Raw genomic sequence first — 16,434 nt, forward strand, 5'->3', positions numbered from 1 at the left:
TTTGATGATGCTTATTGCCCATTATTTGACTCTGCCTGTGTGGTAAGGGCATTGGAGCTGGCGGTTTTAGAGACTGTGACTTGTTCCCAGTCAGCCGCTGCACCCCAGAGGCCCCATGTGAAGCAGGCTCTGCCACTTCCTGTTACGCTCTGTTAGACTAGAGGTGCACTGCACTTGTCATCTTTCTCTCGCTACATTTTACAAGTGCAGGCTTGTCTGGAGCCCAAAGGCTACCTTCTCTTCCTTTTAAAGGAGTGTTGGCTATTTAATCTGAGTTGCTGCACTGCTCTCTCCCTCTCTTTCTTCCACTCTCTATTGTTTTAGACCTACATAAACTCAGCCATATCCCCTCTTTCTTAGTGAGGAGGAAGATAAACTCAGGATATCGCTACAGTGAGCCATTTTCAGTTGTTGTTTAGCCTATGTGAACGATACCAAACAACTGGAATGACGGGTAATGCACTTTCAGTGGAACAGCCAGCAGCTGTCCTAAGGGCCTGGTGGTGTATTGCTAGCACAATGATAATTTACTGTACTTGGCCTCTGACTTCAAAGGGAGCACAGGTATTCTTCTCTGGCTGAAGATAGTCTGACAAACAGTCAGCAGATAATGAGAGATGGAGTGGACTCCCTGCTATTCTCTCTGTGAGTCAGAAATCTCCTGATTCCTCCTGAATGAGCTCACTAGGTGAGGTGGGGTGAAGTTCCAAACAACTGTGTGAGATGGTGAACAGGAAGGTGCTCATGCTCTTCGGCGTGTGTGACGTGAGTTTTTGTGAAACCGCAACATATGACCTCTGATCAAGGCACAACACTATTGTGTCATTGTAACTACTTCTGCATTGGTTTGCATGGATCTCTCATACAGCAATAACAGCACAGATTTGTTGGCTGCATAGATATAATGTTGTAGCTTCTTTGCATAGTTTTTTTTGTTGTTGTTGTTTTTGCACGGTTGTGAAATTGTACCTGTACCTTTTTGTTGCATTTGCATAAAGAGAAAAAGGAGGCACTTTGCAACATCATATTTTTATTCTTGGACTTTGCTTGTGTAGCTTTGCGTGATTCACAGTTCAGACTAAAGTCGTGTCGTCTTGTACTGGGCTTCAGTGCAGTCTCTCTCTCTACATCCACCCCTGAGCAACACATTTCAGGACCTATCTATTTCTGACTGTCTTCTGATTGGCAGTCTCTTGCAAACAAAGGATTTGAACAGTAGGTGGGTTGGGCTGCAGTGCTTACAGGTTGACCATATTATTAGGGGTTATCAGTGCTCGCTGAAAGGAAATGTTTAGACCAGTCTCACGTTGTGAGCTTTTGCCTCCGCTGAATCATTTGCATATATGCTCATGATTAATATGAGCATCCATCATTGTAATAGCGCATATGTGTCAGAAAATAAGAAAGAGCGTAATAGAGAGCGAGCAGTATGTTTCTATGAGTATTTATGGTGCCTATGTGGCCTACATGTGGGAGTTCCCCTTTAATTGAGTAATACATTATTCATGTGTCATTATGGCTTTCCAGCATAGACCAGAATGTATCTGTTCTGGGCTTCTTCTGTGTTTTTACTTGGCTTGTCTGTTTTTGTTTTTGTTTTTCTCACCTGTTAAGTTCCGTCTTCCCTCTGCTGTCATTTATGTTCTGCTCAAACTGCATGTGCTCGAAGTGGATTTGCAACTTATGAGTCATATGTGTGCAGCAGTGATGTCCCGCTGCAAATGAAGCAGCCCTTTTGATTTCAAAATGAATGCAGCACGAATCCTTATGAGCTTTCTGACTGATGATAGGAGTTTTTTGTGCAATTTCAGCCTTGTCTCCAGGAGCTTAAGCGTCTCGTATGAAAAAGAAAGAAAATGGAAAGACTTGCATCTATCTGTCCAAATGTGAGTCAGACGGGCTGGCTGGAAGGCCGATGTGACAGGGGGTGAGGGAGTGAAGAAGCAGAGAATGAGCTCTTTCATTTGAGGGTCAGAGTGGAAAAAGCGAGACCAGACTCCACTCTTATGTTTACTCTCGAGGAGTGAAAGATGGTGGGGGCTTGGTGGGGTGAAAGGTCCTCCAGTCAAGTGTGTGGAGACAGTGTGTTGACTGTGTGTTAGCACACAGCTCTTTACAAACAATCGCTCATCCTGTGTTATACAATAAGTCATCATTTCTATTGTCATTTTAAATAATGGCAACTTCTATATTTATATTTTGATTACACTGTTCCACTGCTAGTCTACCCTACATAATGTATTACTTTTAACTGTGATGTTTGGTGCACATTTAGCCTTACAGCTTCATACATGTTCAAGGGAAAAATTAAAAAGAGAAACCCCAGAAAAAGCAAGAGGAGAGGATGAGGGATTCGTCTTTTATGCTGGCTAGGTAGTTGGATAGTTTTCACACACAGAAATGTGGCTCTGAACTTGAAGCATTCCTTGTGAAGTACCGGTACACTGGAAGATTATTATTGTGACATACCGAAAATAATTCAGATACCTCTCCTAATACATGGAGCTTATTCTTAGAGCTTTATCTATCGACCTTAAAAATAGGCCCCTGATAAAAGTAGTAGCATTGCAACTAAGTGTTCCTATTATTAGGAGTGTTATAGTATAGCATTGTTTGTTAATTGGAAATATTTAAAAAATGAAATATTAATTTGTTTTTTTGTTAATGACAGAGCCCAACTGATACAGGAGACTGACACCGATATTTAGAGATTTAAAGAATGAGATATTATTTTATATCAGCCGATGTTTTTTTTTCTTCTTTCATACACATGAAAGATAAACATTTATTTATTCCTTTACACTCTTTCCAACTCTGCCGGGATCAGGTTGTTGTTGTGTTTGTGGTGTTCCAAACACTTGTGTTTCCATCAGCGAAGTTGCCCTTTTGAGGACAAACTATGCAACATCAACTCTTATAATATTACTGAAGGGTGTTTCTTCCATCTCTTATTTACTTTTTAAATTTGAATTTATGAGGGTTTTAACATCCACATACCTGTGTTGATTTCATTGACCAATAGTTGTCGTCATTTTTTTTCCTGACAATGCAAGACAAGACAATAGCTAAATAAAAACTAATGCACAAAGGCAAAAATTATGATGAAATGTGTCAACACTTTCCTCAACTAATAAAAATGCAACTAAACTAATTTGGCTGTATAGAAAGGCGGGACAAGTTTGAAAGTGATCCAATCAGAAGTAATATCTTTGTGCAGTAAAGCTAGATGCACACATCTGATATGCCGCCGACAAACAAGGTGGAGGTGGGGGCAGAGGTGGTGGTTTCTCAAGAAAACACAGCAAAATGTCAACGCTTGGGAGGAAGAGCAGAAATTTCACAGCTGATGTGAAGGGAAAGATGCTGCTTTGTAAACTGAGTGGAGCCACTGTCACCAGAAAAAGACAACAAACATTTACAATTTAAATTTAGAAAATAATTTAGATGCCCAAATTATGAGTTTTAGTCAAAAGGTTATGACTAAAACTAAATTAAAAAAAAAAAAACTGTCAAAATTAACACTGCTAGATTAGCAAAAGTTAAAATCATTGGAGTGCATCTGCCGACTGATACATTGGTGGCTCTATACATGCAGCTCTAGTTAATAACACAGAGCTGTGGGGCTGGTTTAGTTATATCTTAACTAAACCAGCCCCAATGACTAGCTAACCATTGTATCTGGTTGTATTTTCACAATTCACATTTTTGCTTTTTGTAGCTTTTAAAATTTCCTTCATTTATTGTGATATCATCATCATTCATTCCTTTGGTTGTGTTTACAATGTGGTAAAAAATCTTTAGAGACAGGTCAATTTTCAGTAATGAATAATTCAATAATCAGTTTAATGTATGGTCTATAAAAATTTAAAAAGAAGTGCATTATTTCACTATGGTTGGCCGCTTTGGGGGTGCTCTCTATACTGTGCTCCAGTTTTTCCATCCAGTGTTTCCATTTTTCACTGCAGTCCTAGCAGTGAAAAATGGAAACCTTTCTCCAAAGTTGGAGTTGATGTATTTCAAAGGTTATTTTGCCAGCAGTCTTTTACGGTAAGAGCTCTGTATAGTAAGAGAATCGGATCAAAATATGACCCAAGTTACACTTTTTTAGAGGTAGCATACAGCGTGAGATAATCCACTAAATATCCAGTCACAGTTCTGCAGATTCTTCCATTTGGTTTAGACAAGGGCATTGGTCGTGCGGATCATAGCACACCAGACAACCATTTTCTCATTGCGGTTTACCAGAAAATTTACCTATGCCAGTCTCACATTGGTTCAGTTGGACATCACACAAGCTTCTTACTAGGAAACTAACATGTAATGTTAGTTGGGTAATGTTTAGAAAGGTTCAAGGCTACAGTGCATATGTGAAAGAAGGAAATTATTTCTGTTGGCAAAATTGGAGCCAGTGAATATTGGCATCTGTGTCTTTAAAAAAGGCACAAGAACCATAATCTCTAGCTGAATGACTTGTAACTAATTTGGAGACCGGATTTTGACAAGAAAGAAGCCTGTGGGGATATTTGCAGTCCTGCTGCACTCTTTTCATTTTTTTCTTTTTTCTTTTTTTTTTTTTTAAACTGCAGGCACACTTTGAGAAATATTATTTCTCAACATGTGTATTTCATTACTTGGAATGCTACTGGCTATAGCCTCCCAAATGTATTGTCAGTCAGTGTTTGCTTTAAGTTTTTATATTGATAACTGTCAATAATATTGACATATCAATTCACACTTGAATAACTGTGTTCTTAGAAAAATCTTCATTGCCAACCATGAGAATGATGTTTGAAGCATCCTGAACCAAGGTGCGCCTGTGTGCAAGTACACAAGCATTTTTTGGCAATGTTAACCTCAGAAGCTTTGAATCTGGGCAGGCTAAATTCCTTCCAGAAATATTCATCCTGTTCCCTGGCATTTCTGGCTTTGTTTGGTATAGTCTTAAAATCAGCAGCAAACGAACCTACAGTGGACACACTAATGCACGCAACAGACCTGTGAATTAGTCGGGAGTTGTTTTGGTCCGAAAATGCTAATCAGAGATGTCTGTGTTTGGTTTTTAGCAATTACTGCTCCACACACACACACACACACACACACACACACACACACACACACACACATGGAAGCAGTTAGGACAAGCTAGAGGTTCACTGTGAACTGCCAATCCATGCCAGTCGATTTGCCTCAGCCTATCAACTGTTTCCATGAAGCCAGTGACCTCTATATGGGGATAAGGCGAGAGAGAGGGGATGGGGCGTTTTTGGCTTGGAGTTGAGGGTTATGAGAGTAGGAAAGTGAAGTATGCTTTAGCTCTGAGGAGCGACAAGAAAATGAATCAAACGTCTGTTAAGCCTTCATGAATATGTGTGCATGAGGACATGGAGGGGAGGTTATAGCTCTCGTTATATGGGATGCCTTGTTAACCTCTTTAAACTAACAAACACTGAGGAGTATTGCGCTGAGAGTTGGTTGGGGGGTTCTGTCCAGCATCATTAAAAACCTCTGAATCTGCTCAACTAAAACCATATGAAAAGAAGGTCATTGATTCTTTGCAGAGGTTTTGTCCAGATAAAGGTCACTGGACTGTTGCAACAGTCCAGTGGCCAATGTAGGATCTTGTGAAGCAATGAAGAAAAAAATCTGCCTGTGCTTTGCCCGCTCTGTTGGCCATAATCTTATTTTAGCCACTACGTAATGGTTGTTGAATTACATAATTGACCCTTGTCTACTAGCTATGAATGCACTGGCTGTTTTAGAAGTGGGTGTAAAAGGGGCCACTTTGTTTAACGCCAGAGGTAGAGGAGAAGAAAGTAATATATACTTAGAGAGATGAAAGTCACAGAGGGGAAAAAAATGAATGGTAGACGAAAGCTGTGGTAATGCAGAGGAGGAGAAAAGGCAGTCTTACCTCTTCAGTGCTGATGAGCCACTCCCTTATTGCACATGCACTGATGCACCGACTTCCCCTGTGCATGCACGCTGCTGTGCAACATAATTATGTCACAGGTAGCCTTTTTTTGTTTTTTGCTCATTCCCTGCCTAGTGACAAGGTTTCAAGGATAACTTTGCCCTCATGTAATGCTCAGACTTCTGTTCTGTTGCCCTTTTCTCTCACACAACATTCATAATGTGACATTCAGTCACATCAGGACTACTTATCCTGAAATGTCTTATTGCTGAGAATATGACTTTTAATCAGATATGTTTGTTTCCTATGTCTTTGAGCTGATCTCTGCAGGAGTAATGCCCATGAGTCATACAAATTAAATAACATTCTCTTTGTACTGCACTGAGGCATTTTACACCTCACACGTGTTCTGCTCAAACCCTGCTCCTTCCTTCCAGCCCAACCCATAGCCTTTCAGTGCATGTGCATTTAGGCCTGCACTTTTTCATACTTGTGGATGTTCGATTTATATGCCATCATGTCCATAGGTTTGAACCTGATGTGGTTGGAATGCAAACTTTATGTTTTAATTCAAGGCTTGAGTTGGTTAGATGCTGGGAAAGGATTAGTGATCCTCCATTTCAGTTGTCATCTGTGGTCTTTCATGCTGTTTGGTGTTCCTGAGCTGGCCAGTGCATTCCTTCTATTTAAGAATGTACCAGATTGTTGATATGGCCACTCCTCAAGTTTTTGTTATCTCTCTGATAGGTTTATTTTGTTTATTCAGCCTAATGACAGCCTCCCTCGCTTTCATCAACATCGCTTTGAGAGTTTCGGTAAAAAGATGCCAAATACAAGTTGAATCTTGTCTTTGTTTTGTCAGCTGGCCATGGCTTGTCAGTTAGATGTCCAATTACTTTTGAGCCTATAAAAATAGGGCTTATATATAAAAATGTGTATAATGCGATACTTTTGTTAAACACCAAAAATTCAAGCTGAAGGTCTGCACTTCAATCAAATCTTAACTGTTTGATTTTTAAATCAACTGTGATGGTGCACAGACACAAAATTACAAAAGAATGTGTCCAAATTCCTATGGATCTTACTGTGACCTTTTTGTGACCACAGGATGCTTATTAAGTATAAAGATGTATAAACACAACATCGGGGCTTTATGTGTTGCCACATCAATTTTGTGCTGGCTAAACATTCAAAGATAATGTGATGATGAGCTGAAAGACTTTAAAACTGTTGAGTTATTTTCTTTATAGAGCCGGCTGTCGGCTAAGTTGTTAATCTAAACATCTGTGTGGACTTGACATCCCAACACACAGCACATGCTCTACAGTCAAGAGTTCCCTTTGGTTTTGTTTATCCTGAGGTGCTAGCTTACTGTCAGCTCTGCCAGCTGCAGCTAAAACCATTTGGTCAAGGTTGGAAGAATCTAGTGTGCGTGCTTGTTTATACTTGCTGAAGAGCAGATGTATACTCTGTAGGCCTTCAGGTGCAGGGCCATGCTCTTAACAGTGTTTCTCAGTACTTACATGCTTGCTACTCTTTCCAGGGTGTTTCACATTTATGTTTCCATTGCCTGTTTTCTCTGTTTTTCCATCGTGGCAGCCTTGTTCTTAATTTCCTGTTGAAGTGTGTCCCTTCTTTCTTTCTTTTTTTAAATTTCTGCTCCACACTCCCTCTCCTCCTCCTCCTCCACCTTCACCTCCTTCCTTACCAGACCACTGGTTTTACTTCTTCTGTCTTCCATAAGGTCAGTATAAACTATATACTGGTGCTTATAGCCACAGTTTGTTTTTTGTTTTGTTTGGTTTCTTGCTTTCTTAGTTATTCAAGAGCTTTAGATTCCAAGATCACTAAAACAGGATATATGTAATACATATAATCATTTTTTGGGAGTTTTTTTTTTTAACATGTGTGTAGTTAACAAAAGAAAAATCCTGATCCACTGAAGCCATGCCTGCTCTTTAAACAGTTAAATGGTTGTGCTGCATAAGTGGGTACATTTGAAGAATGTGCAACTTATTAAATAATTTTTCATATCCGGCCAATTTTACATTTTGATAAGCGAGCCGCTACCTTTGTTATGTGGCCACATTTGGCCTTAAGTGTTAACCACAAGAGATGACTAGACCTAATACAGGAAAGTCAGGTTACCAGTTTTAGATGTCAGGCTTTTGTTGGTAGCAGCGTTGTGATATAACAACTACTGGAAAGTCCAAACTTGACTTTTTGCACAGTAGATTTAACAAAATGCAGCCACACTGCTGTCTTATTTGATGTGGCGTCAGTTTGGAGCCAAGTCTAAGCAAATCTTCAGAAAATGTAATCAAGCTAGTTTTCATAATAAGGTTTGAGTAAGTCCACAGTTGTGAAAACTTGGGAGTGTTCTTCAGAAGCAGCTTGTTTCTCCTGCTGCTCAATGAGTTAGTCATGAAAAGCTATTGTAGCAGTGCCTGCTGTTGTCTCGCCAATGGGAATTTAATTGGATGAGAGCATATTGACCAAACAATCAACCAGATTTTGAGATCAGTCTGATATGTCTAAGTGTCTTATTTAGCTTTTATTTTAAATATATATAATGTTGGAAAAAAATATTTTGAATATGTTTTAGCTGCAAGTCAGAGCACAATGTGTAGCCAGGCCCTGTAATTTAAGGCCATTTGCCCCTATTCACACCATTATCATTTGAGTTCTGTTCCTCATTTGTTCAACACTGGGTTTCATTTATGCACTGCATTAACTTCCTTATCTGGTTCCCATGTGAACTAAGAGATGAGCGGGACCGGAGGTTTGTTTGATTCAGTTTTGACAACCATGTTTCATGCGGAAACACTTGTGGGCACCAACTTTTTTTTTTCTTTTCAAAATGTCTCACTCATTCTCATCTCTTTTCTGTCTCGCTTCCTCTCTCTCTTCGCATCTGATAGGTCATACAGGAAATGGTTCTGATAGCTTCCTGAGGAAATTACACCCACTTCCTGTCTGTGTGCCTCCCCATTTGCCACCTTGTCCATTTTTTTTTCCAAGTCTTTTCTCAGGCTCCTCAAGGATAAGCCACTGGGGGAGTGGAGGAGCAGCAATACTGCTAGAAATCCCCCAGTTAGTGCTAATGAGGTTGAGGCCTGATGAGCAAGCCAGATAAACCATACAGCAGTACAAACACAGCAGGCAATGGCCATTAGCTGTTGGGTTATTTTTGGATGCTACCCTCATAGCATATAGAGAACAGGACACAACCTATTGTGACCAAGTATAAGAAGGGAGCAGTGACATATGTGTATACAATGGATTCTGTAGCCAGGTGCACCAAGTAATTGTAAACAAGTCTACATCTATCTAAATTTAGTGTTTTCAGTACAGGATGTATGTGTCTACATCAACTGGTTCCTCACAAATTTCTCATATTTTCACTTAGAATAATTTCTTACTCTATCAGATATTTACTTATTCCAACTTGAGAGCCACTTGCTCACACTTCCTTTTTTTCTCTCTCACAATCTCTTGGGTGGTTCAGTTTGACTTTTAAAGCACTTTCAAAATATCAGCAAACCCTTGACCTGGTGTGAAAACCTTTTCTAATCTCTCTGATTAAGAACTTCAAATTTGACATCACCAATGGGGCTGACTAGCAGTGTGGTTTGTTGCAGAAATATGAAATCTTTTACTGCAATAGTTCAACTTTTTTTTTTAAACTAAAACATGAAAAGAAAAGAAGGGATCCTAAAGTTCCCCTCCAGACAAAAGTGTATTTTGTTTATTGTTACATTACATTTGACCTCCATTGTGTTCGAGGAAGCATGCTAAAGTTTTACTCCATTAAGCGGTTTTCATTTTCAATTTCTAAGGAGAGAAAACTACTGTGATCAAATCAAATGTGTAAGGATGATTTTGTGATAGCATAACTAGTTTGTAAACTCCTTGTTGTTGTGTTGTGAACTTCAAAAGTGTCAGTGCACAGTTACTAAGAGTGGACCAAAAATCATAGATTTGGGATTTTCGTGTAAGCAAGAAGCAGAGGTAGTTTAGAATTCGGGAATTGAATTGATTTCTGTGTACGTGTGCAAAAATGAAATACATGTCAGACACAAGTTATTATGTAAAGCATGGATTTTAAACATCTCTTCTGAACACATATGTTAATAAAATGTGTCCATAGCAAATGATCAAAATTCATCCAGTGTTGCACTGTTTATCTTTCTGTGCACACTTGGCTGAACGTATACTTCCACAGGTTTATAGCGTTCCTCTTGTTGCTGGCACTAGTTTTTCAAACTGCGGCATGGTTCGGGGTGACCTCTTAAGCTCTGTAAATAAATGTCTGCATAATATTATGTTAACATAATGTTGCAGTGGAGATTGCTCCTGTGGTTCAGTAACCTGAATGTGTTTTTTCTTTGGATAATGAACCTTTTAGTTCTTGGTTTTAAAAATGTTGCCATGCCATTTCTCCTCTGCGGTGCATCATTTAAACTTATTTATAACACAGGGGTCTGACAGCCACTGCCATGTGATTGCAGGAGTTTGATTGACAGGTGCAATGCAGATTTTGGGGTGATGTCACAGTTTGACGACTCCACTCTTCTTGGTCATAGGAGTTGTGCTAAAAAGCTCATTGTTTTAATGTCTTGCAAGTGAATGTGGGGTTTACATGAGAGCTGATGCAAGTGTTATCATGCTGCAGCAAAACCTTGGTGACCTGGTGGAAATATAAAATGTTAAACTGTGCAGGCTGGTTGCTGCTTTTTTTTTTTTTTTTTTCCTCCCATCTTTTTTTCCAATTTTAAGTGTTAGACGTCTGCATGGTCTGAGATGAAGAGGAATGCTTTGTAAAGACCAGCTGTCAGAGAGCACACACACAAACACACAAGTTTACCAGCAGCTCTCTACAATAACATAGGAATGGCCCCCTCCCATATACGTGCTAGGTCCTAATGCACACACACACACACACAAAGGCACGTACGCTTGATGGCTATCATTAGATTGATGCCACCTGACACTTAGTTAGTACTGGAATGTGATGGAAGGGAGGGGTGGTGGGCAGCTGCCGACTCAGGAGCACCGGACCTGATCTCCGCGCTTCTGGGACGCTCTGTTCAAAAACTCACACCCTTCCTTTTTTTCCCCTTAGCAACGCCTGTATCAGACTGGAAAGACACTTGCAGCCTAGAGCTTATGCCAGTTATCCTGTAATGTATGTGATGGGCAGAGGGTCTGGTTATTGCTCAAGACCAAGACTGTATCCATCTGTTGTCTGAATTGTGCCATATGCTGGAATGCACCACTTGGCTCATTCTGGTCAGAGGAGTCCCTTCATAGTCCTAACCCTGCAATTAGCTTCCCTCTGCCTACCCCAGTTTGTCTTTCAATGTGTGAACTTGTACTGCAGCTCCTCTGAAATCAACCAAGACATAACAATAACAAAGGCTCAGATTTCGCTGTCCTGTAATAAGGAGAGTGAAATGCTGAGAACCAGTATTAAAAGCATTTTATGAATGTTTATATTCTTTAAACATTTAGTCAGTAATAATTGGGGAAACTACTATAAATAACTGCTATAACTACTATACCAGTATAGTAAGTTTGTGCACTTTAAGACAGTTGTTGGCTCATTTTTTCAGCTAAAACTCCAGTGCGGTTTGATGGTCAGAGAGTAAGTAAAGAATAAATATAAAATCTAATTCAAACAGTTACTTGGTATATGTGAACTTTAGAACCTCTTACTGTACACTGAGCTCCATGGATCTTACAAGATTGCTGATGCAATTTTCTGGTGAATTGACTGGTTAGTAGACATTTATTTTGTACCTGTAAGTCTGCATAAGTTACCATAGCAATGTACCCCGTTTTAAAAGTTGACCACTTTCACAGCACTGAAAACACAGTATTAGTAATGGAGTTAGCTGGTTAAGCCCAAATTCTACTTCATATTATGACCCTCTGGACATATACATAATACAGTAGCAACATGTCCATAATAGCCTTTATAATAGGTATTACTACTGATTAAATAAATTAAGCTAATTATTTCTGGTTATTTTTGGTTAAACTCAATAGGAATGGCCAAAATTGTTCAGGAGTTCTGGGCACTTTTTGCCAAACAGAAGTAACCAGAAGTCAATAGGAATGGCTAAATTTGCCCAGGATTTTCTTTCTCAGTTCAGTTTTTGTTCTCACGCACCTATTGTTAAAACTTGAGTGTGTTAAGAAACGTCCACAGCATTTTATCTTTCCAGTAAATGCGTAGATATGTTTTTCCAGCACTAATCATTGTCGTCATGGTGTCAGAACTTCTTCAGTGGCATGATAAGGTATCTTTGATGGTCTCACTTTAGTATGGCGTTGGCAGTTGGGTCTATGGGTGTGAAAAAGAGGAGACGTTTCCCTCTGTGTCATGTTTGTGTATGTCCGTGCAGATGTGCGTTCATGGCCCTGGCAGGCCTGTGTCTCTCTGTTTGGCTAACCCCTCCTACGCATGTTGCTCCAACACTGGCCTTTCTCAACCTGCAGCCCACTGGAAATGGCCATGAATGAACACATTCTCTCACTTTCTGCCTGTTTGCAATCTTACCCACTGTTTCACTCCCTCACTTTACCAGAGCTCACGGTGACTTTCATGTCTTTCTCACCCCACTTATCTTCTATTGAACACATACACTGAAATCAGGCCATAAATCAAATAATGATCATCTACACAGTCACATTTCCTTATAAACTCTAACCACTTAGTGAGTTATTTGTTCCTACTTAACAGACAACATGCAAAACCGCATATGTGAGCAAGTTTACAATGGCACAAAAAGTGTACTTAAAGTATGAAAAGACACTGAGAAACTCTGTGGATTTCATGAATCTTTTTTTTTTTTAGAAGAAGCTAATATAGTGAGTTTATCAAATATCTTACAAATTACAAGTTATGTAACTACATTGATGTAATAATCCTGAGAATTTAATATTGCTATAACAGGATATTCTTGTCTACACTGGTTAAAAAATAGTAAAGGTACAATTACCGGAGTATAAATGGCGATGCAAAGCTGAATAGCTGACACCTTTTCATAGTTTGCACTGTATACAGATTATAATAGGAAACTTGCTGTAAAAAGCACAACACTTATCCAAATCTGACTGTCTTTAGTCTTGACTCTGGGCTAGAATAGAATGTAAAGCTCTATATCATTAGTCCCTCCTACACTAAATACATACAGGTACTCTGCTATTTAAACAAAATTAAATAGAAAAGAATGAATGTAAATGAGTCCTTATACTAAAGAGGTGCTAGATGAAACGTTCAAATATGCTTCTTGCTAACATTTGGTCATGACTTTCTCTTCTTTTTCCCCCTCCTATGTTTTTAAGATGAATCAGTTTTTAACCATTTTGTCTCTGTACTCACTGTAGTGTTCTCACCTAACACTACAGTGCAGCTTTTTAACGTGTGTTTGTGTGACTGTGTGTATGTAATTGGGTGTTCCCTGGTGGCGGCTCTGGGTCTGCAACCTTCAGAGGACTGAATACAAGGGCTGTGTGTTGTTTGTGTGTTTTGGGGAAGAGGAAATGGTTTGGGCTGTAAAAGGGTGCGGCTAAATTGATGTACTTTTTCCCATTCATCATTTTCTAAAGCAAAAATTAGAATAAACCTTTTATTTCCAATTACTTGAGCTGCATTTTTAGACCTGAAGAGCTTGTGTCCCAACTAGAGGAGAGATTTCTGCAGAATGTTTTTACTGAACCCAACACAAGTCTGGAAAAATAAGGGACAAAATCTGGACACACTTCAGAGAATGTGATATTTTCCAATGCATGTTATACCCCAGGGAGAATTGAAGGAAGAAGTAGAATCCAAGGAAATCTCTCTAAAAAATTAAAAAGGAACAAGGTTGAAAACCAATATTTAAAGCCTGTTATCTTCAAGTCATCAGCCAGCACTGCATTGCAAACAGCCGTATAAATCACTGTGTGGACTCCAGAATTCTTCCTAAACCTATCATGAGTGAACACAGTTTGTCACAGGGTCCATAATTGCCTATTAAATAAATTAAAGGTTCACCTAAGAAAAGTGGGAAAACTTGAACCCATACCCTGGGTTTAAGAGTAGATGGCCATATAGTTTCTCAGTAGATGGTTCAAAAGCCTCTATCCATAATGGTACTACATGGGAGATGCAACAAGGCATGGCTGTCTTATTCATCTATAAAGGCCCCATAAATGCTAATGTATACAAGTTTTGTAGCAGCATATGCCACCATCCATATGATGTCTTTCCTATTTCAGCAGGGCAACATTCAGTTCATGTTACAACAGCACTGGTCTATGGAGGGAAGAAACCCTGGTGCTAAACTGGACTATGTTTTCTTATTGAGTAAAAATCGTAAAACAATTCCCCTCAATTCCCAAAAGGTTGAGTGTGGTTATAAAGGTACTCACTGTAAACTCATAAGTTCAAAACGATTACAGCCTCACCAAAATGTAATGCATCCCTCACTCATTATGAGCCAACCAGCTGACACACAGATGGATATGTATAAGTAGCTGCTCTCCTCATTTGTGCAAACGGATAGTAAAGGTCAAGTTACTAACTTAGTTCCAAAAATACAACTATATGTGATTAGCTGTCTATCAAATTGTTACCGGGGGCACCTCTAAATGGATTTCCTAAACATTTTGGTGCTTTACTCTAGAGATAAGTTTTTGTTCTCATGTTCATACCTATAGTAAGTTTAGAATCACGTTTAACATCTTGATCCATACTCAATAATCCAGTTAAAGTAAATCCCAGAAAGATGATTGTGTTCATCATTCTATTTTGATTGTTATGCAACTGTACTGTTTATAAGGTTGGAGAAACCTGCAGGGAGCTGAGACTGAAGAAGTCAGTGATGAAACATTCTCCCACGGTGCCTCCAGATGAACAGAATCAACTTTCTGGGAATCACCAGTTAACGAAACTTGTATATTTAAACACAAACTTCACACAGAACAGGAAGTTTTAACCCAGAACTTCGTAGAGTAAGGCAGCAGTACTAACCACACCTATCTTGTCTAATTTACTTTTTTTTTAATTTGTGTTACGGTGGTGGCTATATTAACACAGTCTCATAAAGCATTGTCTTCTAGTCATTAAAAAAACCCAATTTTAAATCAAATTCAGAAATACAGTTAGCAATAGTTCCTTTTAAAAGAAGTAGTAAGGACATTGGTAAGCATACCCCAGCTTTTCATTTAACAGGTATTAAATTTAAAATGAACAGATCTTCTTTAAAAACATTTATAAATTTTTATTTAATAGCACTCATTGTTAGTGAAAAATAAATAATGCATTGAATTTTTGTGACTTTCTTGGATTGTATGAATGGGATTCTACTTAAAGCAGGTCTCTGCTTCTAATACAAGGACCCCACAACTATTATGGCCCATCAGGATTGTCTCGATCTCTCCAGAAGGCTGGTTTAGAAGCTGTGACATTTTCCCCCATGTTTCTGCTTGAACTTGTAGAACACTGGGAAAGTTCACTGTGTTTAAACTGTCATCTGGCTTTATGTCTGGCTCTGCTCAGTGGGAGCCCAGGACGTCAAAGAGATACCCTACCACTTCAAAGTATAGCACATAACTTTTGCTAATTGTTTTGTTTTCTTCCCCTCCCTGCCTCTTTCTCCATAGCAGGGTGTGTCTGGACCTCAGTGCTCTAACCCAGCCATGAGCATCATCGGGGCTGAGGATGAGGATTTTGAAAACGATCTGAATGAGGTGAGTGCAGAAAACAGTGGCACATGAAGGACTGAATGTTACTTGATCATCATATCTCAGATAAGTTATTCCATCTCCTTTTACACCTATTTATTTTTGTCTGTCTCAGTACGTGGAAGACCGGTCCAACACCTTTAACCACATAGAGCAGTTGAAGAGTCGGCCGACCCACCTGCTGGTTTTCCTGCAACATGTCATTCTGCAGTTTGACCCTGCTCCCCTGGTGAGAACTCACATTATGCAAGGTCCACTACAGCCAACAAGCTATATGAAACTGAGATAACACAAGCTTCCACAGAGCAGCTGCTGTTAACAGATATTTTTACAAAGTTAGTGACGATAATGATGAGTAACTCTAAATGCAGAGTTAGTATATCACCTTTTAGATATGATCTAATCATGAAATCCAAATCATAATAGTCATCAGTTTCTGTCTGGCTTGTGTGAAACACATGAAACAGCTATTTTGATGTCCACTGTACCTCAGTGTGGATTAAGACTGTTTTACCTATGAGTCCAATTTTACTTTTCAGAGTTAATATTTGGATTTAGGATAAAGGTTAGAATTAGTTGTTGGTTGGGGTTAAATTGGAGACCATGGAATGCATAATACCGATGAGTAACCCCCATGGGAATAGAGAAAAAGGTTTGTTTGAGTGTGTATGTCAGTGCTGATCAAAGGCATGCCTGTCCTTTTCCCTTTATTCTGCATGCAGAGAACATGACCCACCCAGGTACTGTTACACGTTTCACACCCATGATGTGCTCCATCACCCCCCTGC

The 16,434-nt window shown here is 39.3% G+C and overlaps 1 protein-coding gene across 7 annotated transcripts in view; it reads left to right on the forward strand.

Moving 5' to 3' along the window:
* Positions 1–16,434, forward strand: part of arhgef1 (Rho guanine nucleotide exchange factor (GEF) 1) — a 40,975-nt gene that overhangs the window by 1,529 nt on the left and 23,012 nt on the right. For 6 of the 7 annotated variants that reach the window (XM_085423385.1, XM_085423378.1, XM_085423380.1 and 3 more), the window contains exons 2-3: positions 15,566–15,652; positions 15,762–15,875. In XM_085423385.1, the coding sequence (XP_085279511.1) occupies positions 15,602–15,652; positions 15,762–15,875 (165 nt within the window). In that variant the 5' untranslated portion in view covers positions 15,566–15,601. The remainder of the gene's footprint in view (positions 1–15,565; positions 15,653–15,761; positions 15,876–16,434) is intronic. The other variant, XM_085423379.1, reaches the window with a different exon arrangement.

This window comes from Rhamphochromis longiceps, linkage group LG11 (assembly GCF_057381845.1).
Source record: "Rhamphochromis longiceps isolate RC_006_pf linkage group LG11, R_longiceps_female_GT1.1, whole genome shotgun sequence".
Taxonomy (NCBI): Eukaryota; Metazoa; Chordata; class Actinopteri; order Cichliformes; family Cichlidae; genus Rhamphochromis; species Rhamphochromis longiceps.